This window comes from Gallus gallus, chromosome 2, assembly GCF_016699485.2.
Source record: "Gallus gallus isolate bGalGal1 chromosome 2, bGalGal1.mat.broiler.GRCg7b, whole genome shotgun sequence".
In the NCBI taxonomy this organism is placed as follows: Eukaryota; Metazoa; Chordata; class Aves; order Galliformes; family Phasianidae; genus Gallus; species Gallus gallus.
In genome coordinates, this window is record NC_052533.1 from 14,186,245 (window position 1) to 14,207,583 (window position 21,339).

The following is a 21,339-nucleotide window of genomic DNA, read 5'->3' on the forward strand; positions in this document are numbered from 1 at the left end:
CCGCACATCCCCAGGATAAACGAGTTGCAGTGGGAACAGGTTGTGACCTCCAGCTCTTCTTATCCCAGCAGTTATAGGGAAATCCTCCATAGGCAGACACGTAACGCACTCAATCTGGAAGCTGAGCCGGACAGTATTTGTGCAGTGTTGTGGGATGACTGCACTTGGGCGGGGACTCAAAATTACATATCTTCTGGCACCTCCAGCTCTATTATGCACACTGACATGGTGTGGGACCTGCGCTTCAGCACTGAGTCAGAGGGAAGAGTGCCTCATAGTGAATCACCAATGCCATATCCTGCAGCACTCTGCTGCAGCTTTGGCAGTAAGAAGGGCTAATTACAGTGTGGTTACTATGACTGATTTTTTAGATGCCTTTATGCATACCTCAGGCATGTCAATAGGTAAAATGTAGTCAGCTTGCTTACAAACACCCGAGTGCCTGAAGTATATTATTTTCTACCAGAGAACTGGGCATGCGAGCAGAATCCTATTAGACAAAAACATCCGACTGAACACAGCGTCCTGAATTACTCTTTCTTACATGCATAGTTACACAGATTGAAGTACAAATGGTTGGGTTTGGGGTGGGCCTGTGTAGAGCTAGGAGCTGGAACTGATGATCCCTGTGTTGGGGTGGGTGATCCTTCCATCATTCTCTGAATGGAAAACTACAAGTTGTTCTGGGTTGGTTTGTTTGTTTTTTGGCTTTTTAAGGGTAAATAGTGAACACGTATAGATATGAAAAGTTTCCCTTGCAATAGAGATACAGATCCGCTGATTTTCTGAACTCAGTGATGAGCTCAAACAAGGAGCTGTGTCACGTATCAGCCACACTGCATCAACGGACCCCATAGTGCTCAGCGAGGTGTTGTAGGGCAGCCCCAACCCTGGTGCCCAGGGGACACGGCACAGGTATTCAGGCCAAGTTACACAGAAGCAAAGCTCGTCTTGCACGTTGTCACACCTCACCAGATACAAAATACAGAGCAAGTATCACTATTGGAAACGTTGTTTTGTACCGCAATGTGTCCGCACCTTCATTTAAAGGTATTTATGTCGCCTCTCTCCTTTTGGCCCCCTTTCACACCCCTTCCCCCCACTTTCTGAGGGTTTTACCACCTCCTTCCTTGCTCCACGTGCTAAAATAATCAGCGCGGGGCGGCGTTCGCCCCGATCACAGCGCACAGCGGTCAGGGCGCAGAGGGAGCGCCCACCCCCGGGCGCCGCTTCAGGCTGCCCCCGGCCTCAGCCCGACGCCTCCGCTCGCGGTCGGCTCGCGCTTCCAAGGTCCCCTTCGCCGCCACGAGGAGCGGGCACCGTTTCTTTTGAGGAGAAAGATAAGATTGCCGACAGCTTGAAAACACCGTGAAGGTCACACGGATGTTCCCAGCCGGGATGCGTGGCGGTTTTGTCTGCTATAGTAGGGGACGTCCTCATAACCGAACGAGTGACCGTGCCTGCCGCTCGCTATTTACTTTGGGTCGAGCAGCTCAAGTGCCGCGGTTTGTTCGCCCGTTCACCGGCACTCGGCTCTCCGCTCGCTGCGAGGAAGGGATAAGGATTCCGCGCTCCATCTGTCCCCGCTTTAACCGAGCGACTTCACGTCGCACTCGGAGCGCGAAGCGGCCGTGACCGTGTGATTCTGTGAGCGTAACCCCGCGGGGCAGCACGGCGGCTCCCCGCGCCCACACGCCCGCTCCCGCCCCAGCCCCGCCCCAGCGCGGCCACCTGCGGCGCTCCCGGGCCCGGCCTCGCGGCGGCCTCGCGCGGGGGCGGAGCTCCGCCCCCACCTCCGCGCCGGCCCCGCCCCCGGCACGTGACGCGGGTGACGCCGCCGTGCCCGGGAGCTGACACTCGACGCAGGGGTCGCGCCGCGAGCGGCGGGCAGGGCACGCGCGCAGCCGCCTCCGCCGCCGCCGCAGCCGGGTCCGCGCCGCCGGGACAGGTGAGGGGCCGCGGGGCCGCGCCTCTCGGGCCGGCGGGGGGACGCGGGGGGCAGCGCGGCGCCGGCGGCGCTGAGGGCGGCTGCCCTGAGGCGGGCCGAGCGCGCGGCCGCGCCCCCTCCCCGGCCCCCGCCGCCATCCCCCGGGCGGGGTCGGCTCGGGGCGGCCGCGCACCTGGGCGCTGCCGGGGGCCGCGCGGCGCCGGGGGCGGCCCGGGCCGGGCCGAGCGCCTTATGCAACCGCCTCACCTGGGCGGCCGCGCCGCGAACAAAGGGGCCCCGGGCAGCGCCGCCGGGGCCGCCGCCGCCGCGCACCCCCCCCCCCCCCCTCCCCCGTCCGCCCGGCCCCTCCGCTTCGGGGCTGCGGCTGCCTGTGAATAACTCGAGCGGCGCCGGGGGGCGGCCCGGGGCGGCGGGGCCGTTTGCAGGGGGCGGCGGGGCCGGGGTGCGCCCCGCGGGACGGGAGCGGAGCGGCCCCGCGAGGTGCGCTGACAGTTGTGGCCGGGCATCGCCTGCCGTGAGTCAGGGAGCAGCGAGCAGCGCTGCGTGGTTACTGATTAAGCCTTTAATTTTTAAGGAAGTCCGAGCTCGGGGAAGCCACTTCACGTTGCAATAGCAGCGGATTGCTAACCCGAGCGAACGCGGATTAAGCTCGCTTTTAAAAGCTTCGAACTCGCCTGTTGTGGCTGATTTGTTGTTCGCGTTTTGGTCTTTGCACCTCTTTCCGTCCAAGTGCTGCGCGCTCACGCGGTGCCTACGGGGCCGTCCGGGCAGCGCGACATGGAGGTGTGCGGGGCGGGACAGCCCGGCGCGCTGCTGCTGTGCGGCCCGGCGCTGAGCTGCGGCCGTGCGAGCGCTGAGCGGCTGAGAACGCTGTCCCTGGGGGAGCGCTGACGGAACCTGGCGGACCGTCGGCCCGAACCAATGGGAAATGATCCAGATTTAGCGCTGGTAATTGAGTTTATTTCTGTAGCAGCACCACAGAAGGCTCCGTGTCAGTAACGGGTGAAGTTTGATGCTGAAAATGGAAAAAACAAAGACTGCACGAGGCAGCTGCTGCTCCTTGGTAGGACACGGGAACCGGGTCACACATCTGAGATCCACGGCGCTCTGCGTTTAATAACTGAGATCTGTTTGTGTTCTGAAGTAAATAATTCCTGAACTACAGCGAGTAAGGGAGTGTTTTTTCCTCAGGAGAAATACAAAGAGATAAACCCAAAAGACTTTTTCCTTAATTACCTGGTTAGAGAAGATGAGATCAAAAGAAAATACTGTGGATGATAAGCTGAGGAGAGGTGGGGAACTCCTGCCGTATACCTCCTGATTTCTATTTCCTATTGCGTTCTGAGATAGTGCTGGAATGGGGAGTGACCATAGCTAACACGGTGTGTACATGCTATGACTTTATAGGCTCCCATCGATGGGCCACGCTGCTCTCCCTTCCTGGTCATGTGTGCTTTGGGATCAGTGAGGGCTGGGTGCTTTCAGTGGGTGATGCTGTAGGGTTTCAGCTGCACTAAAAGGACCGACTGCTGAAGCAGGGAGATACCTAAACAAACCACTCCAAGAAGGGCTGAAGTTGCTGTTGCAGTTATTCAGGTTTGCTTAGAAAAGATCCCAGTTTGTTTGGAAGTGGGCAAATACAATCTTGTATTAGTAACAAAGCTCGGCTCGGGCTGGCATGGAGGACTGCTGAGCTTTGCACGTAGCTCCCACCCCGAGGAGGTGTCGGAGGGGTGCAGGCAGCAGGCAGGGTGGGGCTGACCTCAGCAAACAGCGGGTGCTGGCCCTGTGCAGCCTTTGCTGAGTAAGGGCTGGGAACGGTTCCATCGGGAGCGGGTCCCATCGGAAGCGGAGCCTGGGAGCTCTGTGCCAGAGGATCGAGTGTGAGATCCCTGACCCACTGCCTCTGTCAGCATGGCTGGGGCTGGGTTGGTGTTGGTCTCTGTGCTGGTAGGCAGCTGGTGGGTGCGTGTGTGTTATAGTAAATGTGTTCTGTCTGCGTGTATTTCCTCGTGGGCATGTGGCCCACCTTAAATTAGTTGCCCTGTACCATTTGGGTTTCACTTCTAAAAATGTGGTCTGAATCTTCTTTTCTTTTTTTGTATTCATGAAAATATTTTCCCATGTTTTTGTTGTCACTGGAGTTCATTCATTGTTATTTATCTGTTAAGAAGACGTTCTTGGAATCATAGAACAGCTTGGGCTGGAAGGGTCCTTAAGGGCCATCACTTCCATCCCCGTGCTGTGGGTTGGTTCCTACCCAGCAGCTCAGGCTGCCCATGGCCCCATGCAACCCGGCCTTATGTGCCTCCAGGGATGGGGCACCCACAGCTTCTCTGGGCAGCAGTGCCAGGGCCTCACTGCCCTCTGAGTGAAGAATTTATTCCTAACTTCTAACCTAACTTCTAAGTCTCCTCTGTTTTAGTTTAAAGCCATTCCCCTGTTTATTGTCGCTATCATACCATGTAAAAAGTTGATTTCCGTCCTGCATGTAAGTTCCCTTCAGGTGCTGGAAGGCCACAGTGAGGTTTCTGTGGACCTTTCTCCAAGCTAAACAACCCCAGCTCCCTCCACCTTTCTCCGTAGGAGGGGTGCTGCAGCCCTCTGATCGTCTTTGTGGCCCTCCTCTGGATGTGCTCCAACAACTCCATGTCCCTGTGCTGAGAGCCCCAAACCCGGACACAGTACTGCAGATGGGGCCTCATAAATGCAGAGCAGAAGGGGACAGTCCCTTCCCTCACCCTGCTGGCCACCCCTGTTTTGATGCAGCCCAGAATGCAGTGGGTGTTCTGGGCTGTAAGCGCATACGCTGCCAGCTCATGTCCAGTTTTTCATCCACCAGAACCCCCAAGTCCTTCTCCACAGGGCTGCTCTCAGTGAGTTCTTCTCCCAGTCTGCACACACATCTGGGATTGCTCTGACCTGGCTATAGCACCTTTCTCTTGGCCTTGTTGAACTTCACGTGGGCCCGCTTTTCAATCCTGCCCAGAAATGAAGATGTCATTTAAGATATTAAAGGTTGCGGATGTCCTCTGTGCATGTAAATCTCATTTTTGTGCCTGTCACCTCCCAGTTAGGGTGTGTCAGCCTTCTTTACTAAAGTGGGTGTCATCCAGCCTTACCAGCAACAGTAAAAGAGGAAGCACAAAGGGTCTACAAGGCCTGGCCCGCTGTGTGACTGCACTTGTTGCTTTGTAGCAGAAAGTCACAGGCCCCAGTGGCATTTCTGTGCACTCGTGTCCCAGTTACTGCGTGCCCACTGTCGGTTGGCACTGAGCCTGCGGGAGGACAGCCCAACTGCTGACCCCTGGGCTGCAGGGACCACAATGGCAGCAGGCTGCAAACACGAAGCGTTAATGTTAACTGAGCAGGGAGGAAGGTTTCCCACCTGTGCCACCGGTGTTTAGCTCTGTGGAGGCGGAGGAGCAGAGCCTTGCTTGATCCTGGCGATGAGCTGTTTATACAACTGTCTTAGTGTTCTGGCCTGCCACAGGACGCCGCTGATTCCTTTTTGATCGTGTGTTTGATGTTCCCAAATATTTGCTATTGACTTGATAATTTCTCAGCTTGGCTGAAAGGACAGAAATATGTGCTTTTCTCTTAGTGCAAAGGGCTGGGGTTATAAAGCTGTTTTTGTAGCTCTTGTATTTTATTTAACTTCTGTTTCTTAAAATCCTGTTAACTTTTTGAAGCTTAGAATTCAACTTATATTTGGCGTATCTGTCTTGAGAAGACATTTAGCATGCATTTGTCACTAAAGAGTTACGTGAAATAGGCAAGAAAATGAAAATGTCAAGCTTTTAAATGCTTGGTAGCCCCATGGGAAACCATGGCTATGTGTTCTTTTGTTGTGCTCCTGTACGGGAGAAGGAGAGGCGGTGTGAGTGGGTTGTCCTGTTAAATTCTCAGTTCCAAGGCAGCGTACCTTCGTGGTAGTCTGTAGCTCAGAGTCATTATGTTTTTCTGGTCTGTGACCTTGAAGCTGTTTGGTACCAGCGCTGGGGGAGCGTTGGGAGGAGTCGGGTTTGGTTACAAGGAAGAAAATACCATTTGGTACGGGAGTGGGGAAGGCCTCGATGTGGGCATGTTTACCTGCTGCTGGAGTTGCTAACAGATGCAGGGCTGCACTTCAAAACAGCTGTTTGTGCTGAACGGCAGGTGGGCTGGGTGTTTGCTGCTGGGACTGTCAGTGAGCTCCAGTGCTGCACATGTCAGGGTGCTGTTTTATGGGGGAGAGAGTAAGAAGGGGGAGGAAACCCATTGCACACAATCCGAGCATTATTTTCTACTCGCTGTGTTCCTCTTGCTGCCAGCTTTGTTTGCATGTGGCACCATCTTTCTTTCTGCCAAGTCCTTTAATAATATTGTAAGCCTGATCCTGTGACTCCGTTTAGAGTCTTGTAAACAACTGTGGCTTTAAGGCTACCTATAGGAAATGTGTCCTGGGTGTAGAAATGGTCTATGGGAGAAAGAAAGACATGATTTAAACAAGGTGATTGTTTCCAAGCTTCGTCATTGGGCTTTCAGGTGTTGTCTTCAACAGAGTTAAGTGGGAAATAAAATGTGTTCAAGGATCAGCTTGAATAGCCAACATGGGGGAAGGAAAACCGCAGAACTGTGAGGGGTTTTTGCTTCAGCTCTCTGCACAAGTCTCCTTTGTTGTTGTTTCTGCACTTAGTCCCTATTATGGTCTGCATCTGTGTGCCTGCGTGGAATCGCATTAGTTCCACTGAGTTACAGTAGGGTAAACTCTGCAGTCCTCATCATGAAGTCTCAACCTGCACATTTCTGAATTGTTTTTGTCATTCGTGAAATGTTTTGGTTTTTTTTTTTTTTTTAACTTATTTGTTAACCTTTGAGGTAAATACAGCAGCTTTAAATGGGTTCTTCTGAATGCTTTTTGAATGTTAGGGATCTCACCCTTATCAACTTGGGTTTTTTTCTTTCAAGGTTAAGAAATTGTATTTTTCATATTCCTTTATTAAGCTGTTTTTATTGTAAGTTGCTAAGACTGCTGCTCGCCAACTCACCAATTGTGGTGTTAGATGGTTAAATAGAGGAGAAACTGTAACTTGTGGATATGGGTACAGTGGTAGTTGGCTAGGCTAGAAGGTGCTGTAGGGCTAAATGCTACGTTTTCATACATTCCTGTTTTGAGACCTCACCTGGAACACTGTGTCCAGGTGTGGAGTCCTCAGTGCAGGGGAGACATGGACCTGTTAGAGTGCATCCAGGGAAGGGCAACAAAAATGTTTCAAGGAATGAAACAAGCCCCTGTGAGGACAGGCTGGGAGAGCTGGGGCTGTGCAGCTTGGAGAAGGAAAGGCCCCGGGGAGAGCTGAGAGCGGCCTGTCAGTATCTGCAGGTAATGTAAGAAAGAAGGGTACCCTTTAGCAGGGTCTGCTGTGATAGGACAAGAGGAAATGGCTTCGAACTAAAAGTGGGAACATTTAGGTTGGATATAAGGAAGACCATTTCTTTTTAACAGTAACAATAAGGGCAGTGAGGCACTGGAACAGGCTGCTTGGAGATGGGGTGGAAGCCCAGTCTTTGGAGATGCTGAAGGCCGCGCTGGACAGGGCTCTGAGCACTCTGAGCACCCTGATCTGGCTGTGGGTGTCCCCGTTCTCTGCAGAAGAGTTGGACCAGATGGCCTTTAAAGAATCATAGAACCATTTGAGGAGGAAGGGACCTTTAAATGTTCCAACGACTCTGTATAATACTGTTCTATTGATTATCCATTTTTGGTTTTGATTCATGGTCCTGTTTAGTTATTGTTGTTTCTAATGTATTTTTTTTATTTTTAACACTTATCAGGTGCATGTCAGGTTTTTTAGGACGTAAATATTGCTAAAAGGTCTTTTAAGAGCAAAGTAAACATTTAGAATTTAAACCACTAAAGCCACAGTGTCTTGGAAACTTGAAATACTTTTTAATATTATATAATGCTAGCAATTTCTGGAAGCAACTCACAGGTCTTAACACCTGGCCAGGTGCAGGGGCAGCAAAGCCCACACGTTGCACTGCTCCCAAGCTCTTGCATCTCAGCACAGGTTGGCAGGGGCTATATACAATACAATGCGTAGGTCTGGGATAGCCAGCCTGTGCTGAGCTGGGATGCAGCACTGGAGGAGGAATGAAGGATTATGTAAGGAATTCTCAGTGCTGTGAAGCAACTCTTGAACTGAAGGATAACTCAAAGCAAACAAATCATAATCTTCTCCTTTTAAGTATTTTGATTAAAACCAGAATAATGGCAGTTTCTTAAGAAGTAAAGCCTGTATGTTAGCAAGAGAGACTGAAACTAGTCCTCCCACCAAGCCCTCAATGGTGATTAACATCGCTTAGTTGTAGCAACAACAGGCTTAGTGGGTAGCTTGATAGCTTGTGAGAGTATGGGACTTAAATCAGTGGTTCTGTTGTAGTGTTGACTTTGTTTTATTGCTGTGACGGGTATCTGGAAGTCTTTAATTTATTAATGCATTTGACTGAGGTTGACGAAGTGAGTTTATGGTGTTATTTTTGGAATTCTTTTCCACTGCATTGCTCTCGGACAGTTACTTCATTGTATGGACATCGTTTTCCTTTTTTCTTACAGCTCTGATTGTTAACAGGAAAGTAACGCTTCAGAAGCAGAATGTGGCCAAGTGTTTGCCGGAAGAGGTGAAATTTCTTTGGGTGGAGATGGCTGATAGGAGTGCGAAGATCCTTCCGGGACAGCTGTACATTGAAGTGGAGTATGACTACGAGTATGAGGCCAAGGACAAGAAAATTGTGATTAAACAGGGGGAGAAATATATATTAGTGAAGAAGACTAATGACGATTGGTGGCAAGTGAAAAGGGATGAAAATTCCAAACCCTTTTACGTGCCAGCACAGTATGTGAAGGAAATACCACGGAAAGCACTGATGCCACCTGTTAAGCAAGCGGGCATGCTGCCAAATAATGCTTTAAAGTTGACTCATGGATTACAGAGGTCGACAGAAAATGTGAATAAGTCACCAGAGCTTTCTAGTTTTGGGAAATCTTCTCCAGTTCAAGTGTCTTGCTTAGTTCGAGATGCCAATCAAAATCTGGGACCAAACAATAGCCCTGGTCAAACTCTTGGTTTGAGTCTGGACCTTACTCAGAACAATGGAAAACTTAACAACGAGTTGCAATCTCCCAAGGTTTCCAATCAGTTTCGAACCATCTCCATGGGTCATTTCCCATGCCCAGAGTTCTTGGAAATAGAGAAGACCAGCTTTTTGCATGAACAGTCCTGCGATTCGGCAGGAGAAGGCTCAGAAAAAATTCACCAGGATTCAGAATCTGGAGATGAACTCAGTAGCAGCTCCACAGAACAAGCTCAGGTAAGCTTAAAAAACACTTTCTGTACATTTGTGGGCTTTTTCTTTCTTTCTTTCTTTTTTTTTTGTCTTTAATTCTTCCTTCTCCCTGTTACCAAAACTATTTGCCTTAAGTTTACTTTTTTCCTCTTTTTTTCCTAATAAACAGAGGTTGTAAGTACCACTGTCTTGTCTCAGCATCAGCTAGCTACTGAAGTCTAAACAGTTGGTGTGAATGGCTCTAATGCTCCCACGAGTTTGGAGATTGTTTCCATTCACATCATCCTGTGATTGAATGTTACAGAAACATTGCCTTACTGTTTTGAGATAACACTGAATTTGGGTTATATTGTCTGCCAGAGGAAGGGAACCTACTGCAGTAACTCACTTATTGGTTTTTTGAAACCAGGGGAAGATAGTTGTGCTAGTTACTGTCAGCTTTTTCCTAAGTCTGTGTTTAGGTAGGTTGAGTACAAACTGGTCACTCATTTGCCACAATCAGAACTCACTTTAGGGTGGTATGCACATGAAAGTTGATGCTAACTTTAGAAATAAAAATCTTCCTACAGAGAGTTGTGCTTCAGCACCAACTTAGTAATAAGACACTATTAAGACAAAGCTGCTTAGGCAATATGAGTGAGTATAGGAAGATCCTAAAGATACAAGATTGAGTGATTTATGCAGTCATGAACTCGTGTATGTTTGTGTGCAGTTACTGAAGTAGCCGGAATCAGTGCTCTTAAATGTCCTCTTCTATTCTTCACCTCTTTCTTGAAAGTCAGTTTCTGTAGTTATGGATTTTCATGCCTGCAATATTTGTTACTCTTAAAACAATTTCACTTTCAGTTGTTCCTTTTTTCTGCCAACAATAAGGAATAAATGAGATTGAATTGAATTTCTTCATTTATAAAAGCATTTCTCAATTCATTAATGTAAAGGTTGTTATAAAGGAAGTGGAGAAAACCAGTGAATGTTTGCAGTAGCTGATACGAGCTGCTTAGAACTTGTAAGGATAAAATAATGCTGAGACGTTTACTTCGGAATCGTATGTAGTAGCTTGTCTGCTGTCATATTAGTTGATTTCCAGGTGAATGACAAAATATTATAGAATATTTTGAAAACATATTTTACTTCGAATAGTTTACTGTACATTTATACGATGTGTTAAGACGGTCTCCTCTACTGTGTTGAATATGCGTCACCTTCTGTAATTAAAGTAGATGAAATTCACTTTACATGGATGTCTTCTGGCAAACAGTAATAACCATCCAGGCCAGCTGCTCAGTTTCCATGTGATTTCTGTGGCTGTTGATGTGGTGACATATAATCTCTTCGTCTTCTGCCTCCATCCCACCCTGCGAATCTGTTGCCTCAACTTGAAAACCTATCTGTAAGTGTGGCCTTCAGAGGAACAAGTATGCATGTATGTGCAGCCCTCACTGAGTCACATGAAAGGTCTGAAGATGGAAGTTTTCCCAATGCTTAAAGTTAGAAATCCTGAAAATGTGAGGCTCCAGCTGTAGGAAATTCATGTAGTGTTTGACTCCTGTCACTGCAGAGCTTGTTGTGATCGTTGTCCTGGGTGCTTGATAGGCCCTGCAGTCATCGTATTTTACAACTGTCAAGTCATTTCATCTCATGTACAATCCCAGGCTCTTGAAATGCAGTGAAAATATTTGACATTTAGTAGCCATAGAGATGAAAGCAGTAGTAATGCTGATGTCACTGTGTCACGGTTGACACACTGTTAGCTCAGTCTAGATATGAGTGCCAGCCTTCTCTTCTGGATCAGCCCCATGGTTTTTTTTAATAATTCTTTGAATAATGAGCATTGTTTAGTAGAAATCAGCTGTGCAGAAATTAATGGCTCAGAAAGCTGTTTTTATTGCTTTTAGTCTGTAGTGAGAACATCAAGTTCCCAGCTTTTGCACACAAACAGGGTTCTGCTTCCCAAGGCAGTGTGACTGGGGCTCTTCCTTCCCTCTGCTGCCATGAAATTCAGTTTTACGTTGTCTGAGTTACAGTAAATTCTAAACTAAAGGGTGTTTTTTTTGTCTTCATTTGTAAGGTTAGAGCCTAGATTGGCCTTATGGTAATGTTTTTTTTTGGAGGTGGGGAGGATTTTTTTTGTCCTTGGGTTCATGAGCTCAGGCTTTCCATCCAGCTGTGGGAACGGGGGATGGGTTAGCTGGAGGTGGTGGCAATTACGTGTTCCTAGCCCAACCTTCAGTGTTTTCTCAGTACACTGAGTACAAATGTATGAGATGCAGAGGAGTTGCTTATAATGAGGTTCTTCTTAGAGATAGGTTCCTCATTCTCACAAGATAGTCCTACTTGTCCTTTCCAGTGAAGTGCAGGGTCTGTAGCAGAACAGACTTCTCAGACGTTTGTGGGCTGTGGAAATGCTGGAAGATCCAGTCTCCTGAGTTTTGTATAAAGGATTTTGTGAACATCTGCAATCTGATAGGAGGTAAAGGATGGAGTGGTGACAATGCGAACAGAAGTATTTGCTATTGAAGATGTGGGTAAATGATCTCATAAAGAGAAGAAAAAAAGAATCGGGTAATGGAATGCTCTTGTTCCTTTGCACAAAGTAGTTCTTGACCCCTTATACAAAGAAATCCCCAGTATTGGGTGTCACTCAGTTTGCTTATGGGCTTGAGCTGTAGGAAGGCTGGAGGTAATTAGAGATAGCAGGGCCTGAGAGGAAACATTCCAGCTGCTCCAGATTTAAATCTCTGGTGGAGATGGTAACTGCCAGCAGAACTGGAATTGAGTGAAGTGGATCAGGAGGGCACGGATGGAATCACGGGTGTGCTAATGGTACTTAAGTGAGTGTCAGTGAGATTTCTCAATGAAATTTTAGGGCAGTCATACCAAATGTGATGTCAGGATCCCAGCAGAAGGGCAGAAATGAATCCTTTGAGAGGCTAGCAGCGGGAAAGAGGGAAACTGAGAGGAGGACTGTGTGGCAAAGGATGCACAGTACTTGAGCAACTGAAAGGACTGAGTGATGCACCTCAGGGGCCTGAACAGTTCTTCTGAAGCGAGGCGGGGAAAGGAAATGATCTATCTAACAAGTACATAAATAGGCACACCTAATTTCTTAGGAACAAGGAGTTGAAGCAAAAGGGGAAGAAGTTTAGAAGTGGTTTTGAAAAGGCTTTCTGGTTAGTGTTTGCAGGTAAATTCTGCCAAGTTTTGAGATAAGATGTGCAGACATAGAAGGGTGGGTGTGTTCAGAGACTCCATTGAGGACGGTTCGGGATTATCTTTATGTGCAGATGCAATTTTAGGATAAAATAGTTGCAGACTGAAATTAAAATCTGCTTTCAGCCATGCTAATGCATAACCTGCTTGAAATACTTTCTTTGATGAGGATGAGTGTTAGTGTTACCTTCTCTTCTATCGTGGGAGACATGGAATATATAAGCGTGTGAGGAGAAGATTTGCTCCCACTTAATGTTACTTTGCATGCTCGTTAAAGTTACTTTTAGTAGCAGGCTGTTTTTAATCATTTATAAATATAGACAGTGACCCATTTGTAAAGACTGTTCTGTCTTTCATCCTCTTTAGTAATTGACTATTGCATAAACTGTCAAGTGCTAAAGGGGATTATCACTAGGATGACTGTTTTGCTTTGATTGATGCTAAGTAGGAAAGATCTCATGAAGGTCTCTGTTTTACCTCTGCTGCTTCTGTGGAAGTTGTTCTAACTCTTTAAATTGAGCTCAGAAAGATTTATACGTCTCCATAGGCAGCGTGAGAGCAGATCATAGCATTTTCAATTACTTTGTCACTTGAGAGAAGGGCTAGTGGCACATGGGTAGTGTTAGGCTACTGCATTGGCAGATACTAACGCTCTAAGTAGGGGGCTGTTACTGGTTTTATGGACCTGGTTCAGTTTGCTTCTGTGGTGAGAAGTTTGATGCTTTTTCATTTATTCATTGCTTAGGCAAATTAAGTAAGTTGCCAGGATGAAGAAAGCACACCAAAGTTACTGGTGGTGCGGCTGTGCATCTCTTCAGATTCATAATGGCATTTGTAATGTAGCATTTTGAATTAGGTTCTAAGCACTGTTGTCATCTTCATCTCTTCTAAAAAGCAGCATTGGTTACTCTAAGATAGAATATACTGAGCTATACCCGATACAGTAAGATGAAGAACAGCTTCTAGTGATGAGGAACTAACAGCTTTGCAAGGGGGAGGCATTTTGGAAAGCATTAGAACATTTTTTAGTGTTATTGCAGTAACTGCTGTTAGAAGTTTGTAACCAGCCTGAAATGCTCTCATGTTGTAGCAGTATAATATTAAAAAAAAAACAAAAAAAAAAAAAAAAAAAAAAAACAGCAAAATGAAACAAGCCATAGGAGGCAACCGTGGAGAAGTTACAGCCTGAGGGACTGGCTGGGTTTAGCTGACTGGTTTACTCCAACAGTGGTGTTGGGGTGCTCGGCTGAGTAAGGTACACGCAGTTCTGTTTCTGTGCTTTTGGAGTTTAAACAAAGATCTGGAGCATTCCTGTATTTCTACACATGCCAGTCCAGTCTTCTGAGTTTCTATACCTGCTTACCTTAATTTCACGCAGAAGATGATGAAGTGAACTTCCAAGGCATCAGCCTTCCTTCTATGCCTTTGATACCGGTGTAACTACTTACCAGCTCAAATGAAGCTCAAGCTGCACTGCTCAAGCAATGACAATCATAATATGGAATAGTTTTCTGTTTTTCATCTAGAGAAGTGCCGTCCCTAGCATGCGGTATGAGTTTGGATGCCTTTTCTGTTAAGCAGCACAAAGTGTTGCCCTCAGCACAGAGACAGCAGAATCTCTGCAGATGGTGGAGTAAGTGCTGATGTGAAGAAGCGGCGTAGGAAAATGAACTGATGTTTATGCAGCAGTCAGACAAAACATCAAGCATCAGGTGATAGCAGGGCCTTGCTGCGTCTCCACTGGCAGTGCTTCTGTCAGTTTTTAACTTCAGAACTTCCAGACATAGAACAAACTTCAAATTGCTTTCTAATAAACAAACCCTACTTGAGAATGTTTGATCATATCTTGTTCTTGCACATTGCATAACTCTCAGAATAAACAATTGCATTCTGTGTATCTTTACCTAGCTGCTATCTAGACAGTTGTTTAATACTGCAGGGCTCGTGTATTAAATAAATGTGCTGTTATTTCGTAGAATTCTAAAGAAAGTACTGCTTGTTTCACAGCAGTGTGACAGAACAGTAGGGAACGTGTGACTGGATAGAATAAAATGCAGAACACTTCGTTTCAGATATGCAGCTCTCTCTGGAATAGCAGCCATTTGTGCTTTAAAAAGAGCAGTACAATCTATGCGTATCTGGTACCCAGGCGGCTGCTATTTCTCTGCCTCTTGGCAGAGGTGTGGGATTTCAAAATGATAGAGAGAAATGGGTTTTGTTCTTACGTGGATTTTTATTCCTATACTGAAGGACAATACCCTTAAGCAAAACAGAATAGTAAGAATTGATGATGAATTTCAAAAGCCTTGTGATGGTGAGTGATTGGGCAGAATACTGTTAGAATGCATTTATCTGTTTTGAGTTGGCTTTATGTTAGTGTGGCTTCTGAGCTAGTTCTGGGGGGAGATCAGAAAGAACTTCTTAGGAGGTGATGTTATGAAAATATTAGGCTGGTGCAGAGAAGCAATCAAACCAGTGTAGAGACTGTCAGTTACAGGAAACAGAACAAAAATGCAGAAGTTTGTAGGTAATTCCATGGTATTTCTGGGTCTTTAATATACTGTGCAATTTGAAGGTCTCTCTTCCTGTAAGTGAGTACTGCCAAAAACAGTGTATAGAAGGGTGTGAGCAGGGCATGGAGTAGCTCCCATGTGAAATCCTGACAAAACCTTTGCCTTTCAGGTGCACATTTAGCACTGCATGCAGAGAATGTCTCGTTTCTGGGTAGGTATTGCTGTTATCACTGAAAGATGTTTGAGAAGAAAAGTAACCTTAATCTTGATTGGTTTTTTTCTTTCATTGGCCTTCATCTCGATGTCTTCTCTGTTCTGAGCTCTATACAGATGAAAGGTTGTGTGAAGTGATATTCTGAGGATTCTGAGTCTAAATATCAAGGAATTCTTCTGATAAATAGCTTCGTGAAAGAAATCTGGAAGTTAGCTCAGTCCATTCAGACAGGTCTCTTGTTCCTTCTGTTGGTTTTTGGTGCTTACAGAGAGAAAGTGAAGCCAGATAATGTAACAAGGTTCTTGAATGCAGTTTACTAGCACCTCTCATTAACCTGAAATTACCCATGACTTACGAATTTAATAGTCAGTTCTTCCCTTTTTAAAATGGTTTGCCTGAGGCTTCCAGATGGTCTTCACACCACCCAGTTAAATTGAGCAGCTCCCTTGCGTTCTCTTCCAAGGCAGTGCTGCAGATCACAGAGCTATGCATGTTTCCTGGTGTGGCGGTGTAAGCAGATTTGTGGATTACCATTCAGCTGGAGGACTTGGCTGCTCTAGGAACTGCATGGCTCTATCAATATTTATGGCTGGAATAGCACAGAGATGGAGTGGTGCTGGCTGAGCGCTGTGATCTCATGTGTAAATACTGGTGCAGCAGTACTAAAGGCCGTGCGTGTTCCTCTGTGGCAGCGTGAATAGCTATAAATAGCCTCATGCAAAGTTTGCAGGTCTGATGGATGAAGGGCACTCTTGCTGTTTCAGTATGGCTTATGGGATGAGACTTCTGCAACTAGTGGACTAATGTAAAAGAATACCCTAACAAAACACTGATTAAAAAAATACTACTCGCAGCAAACTTTCTCAGCTGGTTGTTCCATGCATGTAATAGTGCAGTATACAGACTTCTTTTCTAGGCAGCTTGATAGATTGCCAGGATGCTGTCCTACCTTGTTGCACGCAGCCCGTGCTGCTCTTTGGTCCCTGTGCTTGTGCCCATGCTGATGCTGTCGGGAGCTCTTAACCACCTGCTGCCTAGCTGGTTTCCCACAGCTGGGCTCTGGCGGCAGGCTGGGAGCTGGAGCCCAATGTGCCCTGCGAAGGGCAGCGCGACAGGACTGTGGCACAGCTGTCACATAGAGTGGTCCTTAACCCGTCAGCACTCTGCTGCTTGTGCCAGGGTTGGTCCTTGGCAGCCATCCGCTGCTGCCTTTGGAGCTCCAGCCTTCCCCGCTTTGTCCTCTTGTCTCTGCCAGCTTGGAGAGCTGTTCTTCGTGAGTCCTCTCTGAAAACAGAGGGCGTTTACTATGGGGGAAATAAAACTTAGCAGAGAATTTTTCTTGGTATTCTTCTGTGTCCCTCTCCCCAGCAGACACGTGTCTCTGTTCCTTCTCTCCCCAGGCTTTAGAGTACTTACTTGTTCATATTGCAGGATGTGGGCTGTGATGTACCGGAGTGGAATATTTTCCTTTAATTTTGTTTTCAATTAACCGTGTGTCTTAAAACCATATTGCATCCCTTGTTCCAAGTTTACAAGTTGCTGTTGTAGCCATCAACTGAACAAAGCTTGGGCTCAAGTTTTCTGTCCTTTATGGAGAACCAGAAAAACCCAAATCCCAAGTGCTCTGCTAGAATCTTCTGTCTTGCTTTGTAAAGCTCTATAGCCTCAGCAGGTTTTGCCCAGACATAGGCTCTGATGAAACTCCGTTTGGCATGGATGAAGGCTGCAAGGCAGTGCTCTCCAGCAGCTGCCAGTCTTTGGTCTGCCGTTTGTTAAAATAACGGGAACGTTATGGAGAAAGATGTTACACTGCCAATTTCTTTTTTTTTTTTTTTTGCAATTGATTGCAAAGGAAATATTTCTTTTATTCCCTCTCCTATCCTTCAGTTAACCCTTGGTTGAGTCTTCAGTTAACTCTCCCTGTGGCCGTCTTGCTCCTTCCGCTGTCCATTTTGTGGCACTTCCCTGCCTTCTTCTAACATGGTTGCTTCCTGTAACAAACAGCGTAACATCAATAAGGTATTTCCAACTTTATTCTTTCAGCATTTGTAGTGGGCCAAGCAATAACCTGTGTGCTGCTTTGTGGCACATCTCGAATTTCGTAGTGGGAGAAAAAGATGGAGGACTTCACATCTTGAGTTCTGCGTATGCTTGCACTATTTGTACAGTCACAGTAGCAAGTGCCAAGGACAGCAAAATCATGCTGCTCTTCTCGCTTTCACCAGCCTTCTCTTTGCTCTTGCCTGGTTGTGGCTGTGCTGAAGGGATCCAGTTATAGTACTGCAGTGTGATGCTGCAGCTCCAACTCCTGCAGTGTCCATCTCATTCTTACCTATCTATTAAGGTTGTTATTGGTTGGTAAGTTTTCCTTTGGATTAGAAATCTACCTGCCTACTTCACCTGCTGGCCAATTGCTGAAAATTGCAAAGCATCTTTATGCTGTTCATTCTCAGAGCCAACTGGATGATAAAGGCAGATGCTGAAGTCAGATAGAACCCGAATGATGAACCAATCCCTGCAGCCTGGGGGGCTGTACTTAAGAACTCTGTCCATAGGTGGTCTGGGCTATTGCATCCTCTTCTCCTCCTCTCACTTCATTTTCTCCCAGGGAATGCTGCTCTGCTTCACCACTATTGCATTGTAAGCTGTGATCTGTGCTGTCAGTGCCAGGGTTCTGTGTCGCCCTTGTTGTGGTTGGATCTGAGCTCCAGTGCAGCCTCAGAGTTATTGTGATGTTAACAAAGTTCTGCAAATACAATTTTTTTTTGGTCTGCAGCTGTCAGGGGGAAAAAAAAAACTGTTAATATCTGATTTCATTGAGGAACATTAATTTTCATTCCAAGAAACACGGTAGCTCCAGACTTGGCTTGTCTGAAAGTCTTTAAAAGTTTGAACAAACTATGGAATGTCAAAAAGTGTATTTATTCTGAAAGTTGAATTACAGAAATAACCATTTTTAAAAATGAAAGAAATTCTTGCTGGCTTAAGAAAAATAAAGGGGAAGAAAGAGTACAGAAACGCGTGGCAGAGTGTTGCATTTCTGCCCCAAATCCAAGTGCCAACAAACTGTCCGCAAGTAGAGCGAAGCAGTCAGAAATGCAGTCAAGGCACAAATATGTGTATTTTTAGTTGCTGCGAGGGGGAGAAAGCTGCAACCTGCTTGTGGTTCCCGTGAGAACCTTCCTCCTGGTCTTCATTCTGCTGTAACTGCGGGCTGTTGCTGAGTGCTTGCTGGGATTTCAAGGTGGCTTTTGATGGTGCAGTCGTGTGCTTTATTTTAGCACTTAAACACCTGAAAATGGATCTTGGATATCTCTGAAGATCCTGAAGTTGAGTGCTGTGTGTTGGACGTCCTTATGAAAGTATTCATCCTGCTTTGTGTGCTTCTGTGGAACAGAGTCAGAGTACGAAAACTCGCTTAATTAGAAATGAAGAGTGTGCCAGAAGCAATATGGCACAACTTCCCATAGGCTTTTTTGTGTGATTTTAAACAGCTTCTGTTCATCCTGTTATCTTTTAAGACAGAATTTGAAACTGAAATCTTGATGTGAAATGTTGTGTGCGTGTCCTGTCTGTCATGAGACTTACCTTCCTACCTCATAAACAGAAGATAAGTTCTGCCTGCTGCAATAGCAGATGTTCTTTGTCTTAAGCCTCTCAAATAAATGAGTTTGAGGGGGGTTCCAACAGCCCAAACAAAACTGCAGAGTTTCAGCTGTGTGCTGGAGCAAATATGTTGCGTAGGCAGTGCCTGCTGCATTTAGGAGGGCTGTGGCACTTTGTCTTAAATCAGCTCTTCATTCATAGTTTCCCTTCCTTCCCCCCCCTTACTGATGAGTGCTGATCTATGTGGGGTTTTTATGGTTTACTGAGAACTTCATTTCTGCACACATCAAAATTAGAAGTACCTTTCCTGGTCAGAGAGGGGTTTTAAGCAGAAAACCAATCTAAAACTTGTTTCAATGCCAAACATTCTTGCCCTCATGTGCTTTTTTGCCTTAAAGTTTGCTTCAGGCACGCCAATAGGCGTTCCACTCCTAAGTGCTCCAAGGCACCACAGATGAGAAATGTCACCCAGTGCTAAGCTCCTTCAAAAGTATAATTGCAATCTCTGCTCGTAGTGTCACGGTGATTTTTGTCTTGTATCATCTAAGATTTGGCTGTCTGTCGTGGAACCCACTAATTGCGCTTGGTGTTACCCAGTAAAAATGTGAGAGATTGTTGTGTAAGAATGCAGGTTTGGTCAAGGATGATCCAGGACAAGGCCTGGCGAAAGGCAAGTGGTGCTTAAAGACCAAGTCCAGCCTGTTTGTTGTTGGGTGGGTCCTGCTAGTAAACATGAATTTTGATGTTAAAATACAGAAATATGACGTGTTTAAAGAGGAGTTTAGCATCTAATGTTGAATTAATATTTATGGTGGCTTGGAAAATTGAACAGTAGTTGAAATACGGTTTTCACACATGAAAAATGAAGTGTGTCTGTAAATATCAGCTGTGTGCTTCAGTGGTTCTTGGCAGAAAGTGTATGTGGGGAGAGAAGCTGATGGAAACAGGCGGTCACAAACGTGTCCAGCAACTTCATGTTCTCAAATCTTCTCAAGCAGAGAAGTCTCCTTATAGTAACTAGTTGTATATTGTAACCCTCTCAATAAAGGTATGCTTTCTGGTAGTGACGAGAATGTGTTATGTATGTTTTTTCAATTGGTATTTGCAACATTGCTGCTCCTAGACCTATTATGTTGTATGCCAGAGGGGCCAAAGCCTCTGTGCTGCCTTGGCTGAAGGCAGCAGGAAGTATTACTTTTGCTCCTAGATGAGTTGATAGGCCAGCGTGAAGTATGTTCTTGGCACAGATGAGCAGTCTAAAGCCTTCCTCTGATTCTTCTACCACAGAGAAGTGCAGGAGGAGTGGTGGCTGTGAGGCACCCCAGGATCTACAGAACTGCCTCACTGCAGCTTTCATTAGGACTGCTGTGCTGTCACCGTGCTGGATTTGGTTGTTGCCAGTGATTGAATTGCAATTAGATCTTGGTGATTGGATCTCATTAAGAATTCCTTAGCAGATAAGGCTGACCACTGCATATACTCAGTTGCTCTTATAAAGGTGACAGACTCTGGGGCAGTGTTGGTCTACAGCATGCTCAGGTTTTTAATGTTTCCCAGTAAGCCATATATTCCAATACAGCTTTTGTACTGCATATGACTGACCAGCAAGCCAAGCGCTATGGAATGACAGCAGTGTGCTGGAAGCATTCTGGCTCACCAGCACACAGCACCACTGCTGCTTTTGCACACCACCTCGTACCCTGGATGGAGCTGTGACCTCCTGCAGTGCCTGTGGCTGCTGGGAGTCTGCCTTTCTAGAGGAGTTCCATGGAAATACCGAAGACGTCTCTAGAAAACAGTGCTGAAGTCAATGGCAAAGTGTTACTGCGAAAACTGCTATACAATAGTTTTATATTCAAGAGTTTTAAGTATGCTGAAGAATGTAGGAGAGAACTACCATGCCTCTTACATTGCTGTCTGTTTCTCTTGGAGACTCCTGGAAAGCTCAGCCTTCATTTAACCTGTTCTCTGCAACTGGGCAGCTGCTTTCTGTACAGCTTCTCTTGAAAGCTGACGTGCTGAGCTCTGCTGTGTGTATGGGTTGGACTGCATGCCTTCCTTAACAGCATTTTTCCTCGTAGCTTGGCAGACCATGCCACAGTGCTCTGTTACCTTCACACTTTCAATGGGGACGTTCTGCTGATGCCACTGCTGGGCACGGGGCTGCCATTCACTCACCTGGAGGAGGGCCACATTTGCTGCCCGTTGCTTAATCAGCATGGAACTGTTAGCGAATTCTTGCTATCTCAGCCATAATGCAGTACTAATAGGTTTGCATTATTGCGTGGTACAGTCAAAAAAAAAAAAAAAAAAAAGCCTGGAATGTTTTAGTAATGTGAAATAGCAACAGTGTGCCACTTGATGACTTCTGACAGCATGTTGTGAACTCCCTCGCTTAATGCATGAAGTGCATTTCTCGTACTCTTGGTATACAAAATGCTGATAGAGCTGTTCTTAGGAAAAGATACAAGTTACTAAATACAATCTTTCTATATAATTTCTAATGCGTTATGTAGCAT

The 21,339-nt window shown here is 46.3% G+C and overlaps 1 protein-coding gene across 22 annotated transcripts in view; it reads left to right on the forward strand.

Annotated features, from left to right (window-relative positions):
* Positions 1 to 1,836: 1,836 nt before the first annotated feature.
* The window catches only part of ARHGAP12 (Rho GTPase activating protein 12), a 70,482-nt gene continuing 50,979 nt past the window's right edge, over positions 1,837 to 21,339 (forward strand). For 13 of the 22 annotated variants that reach the window (XM_040693648.1, XM_040693656.1, XM_040693663.1 and 10 more), the window contains exons 1-2: positions 3,183 to 3,240; positions 8,547 to 9,301. In XM_040693648.1, the coding sequence (XP_040549582.1) occupies positions 3,198 to 3,240; positions 8,547 to 9,301 (798 nt within the window). In that variant the 5' untranslated portion in view covers positions 3,183 to 3,197. Of the gene's footprint in view, positions 1,949 to 2,727; positions 2,897 to 3,182; positions 3,241 to 8,546; positions 9,302 to 21,339 lie in introns of those variants that run through there. The other 9 variants (XM_040693683.2, XM_015282119.4, XM_015282120.4 and 6 more) reach the window with 2 other exon arrangements.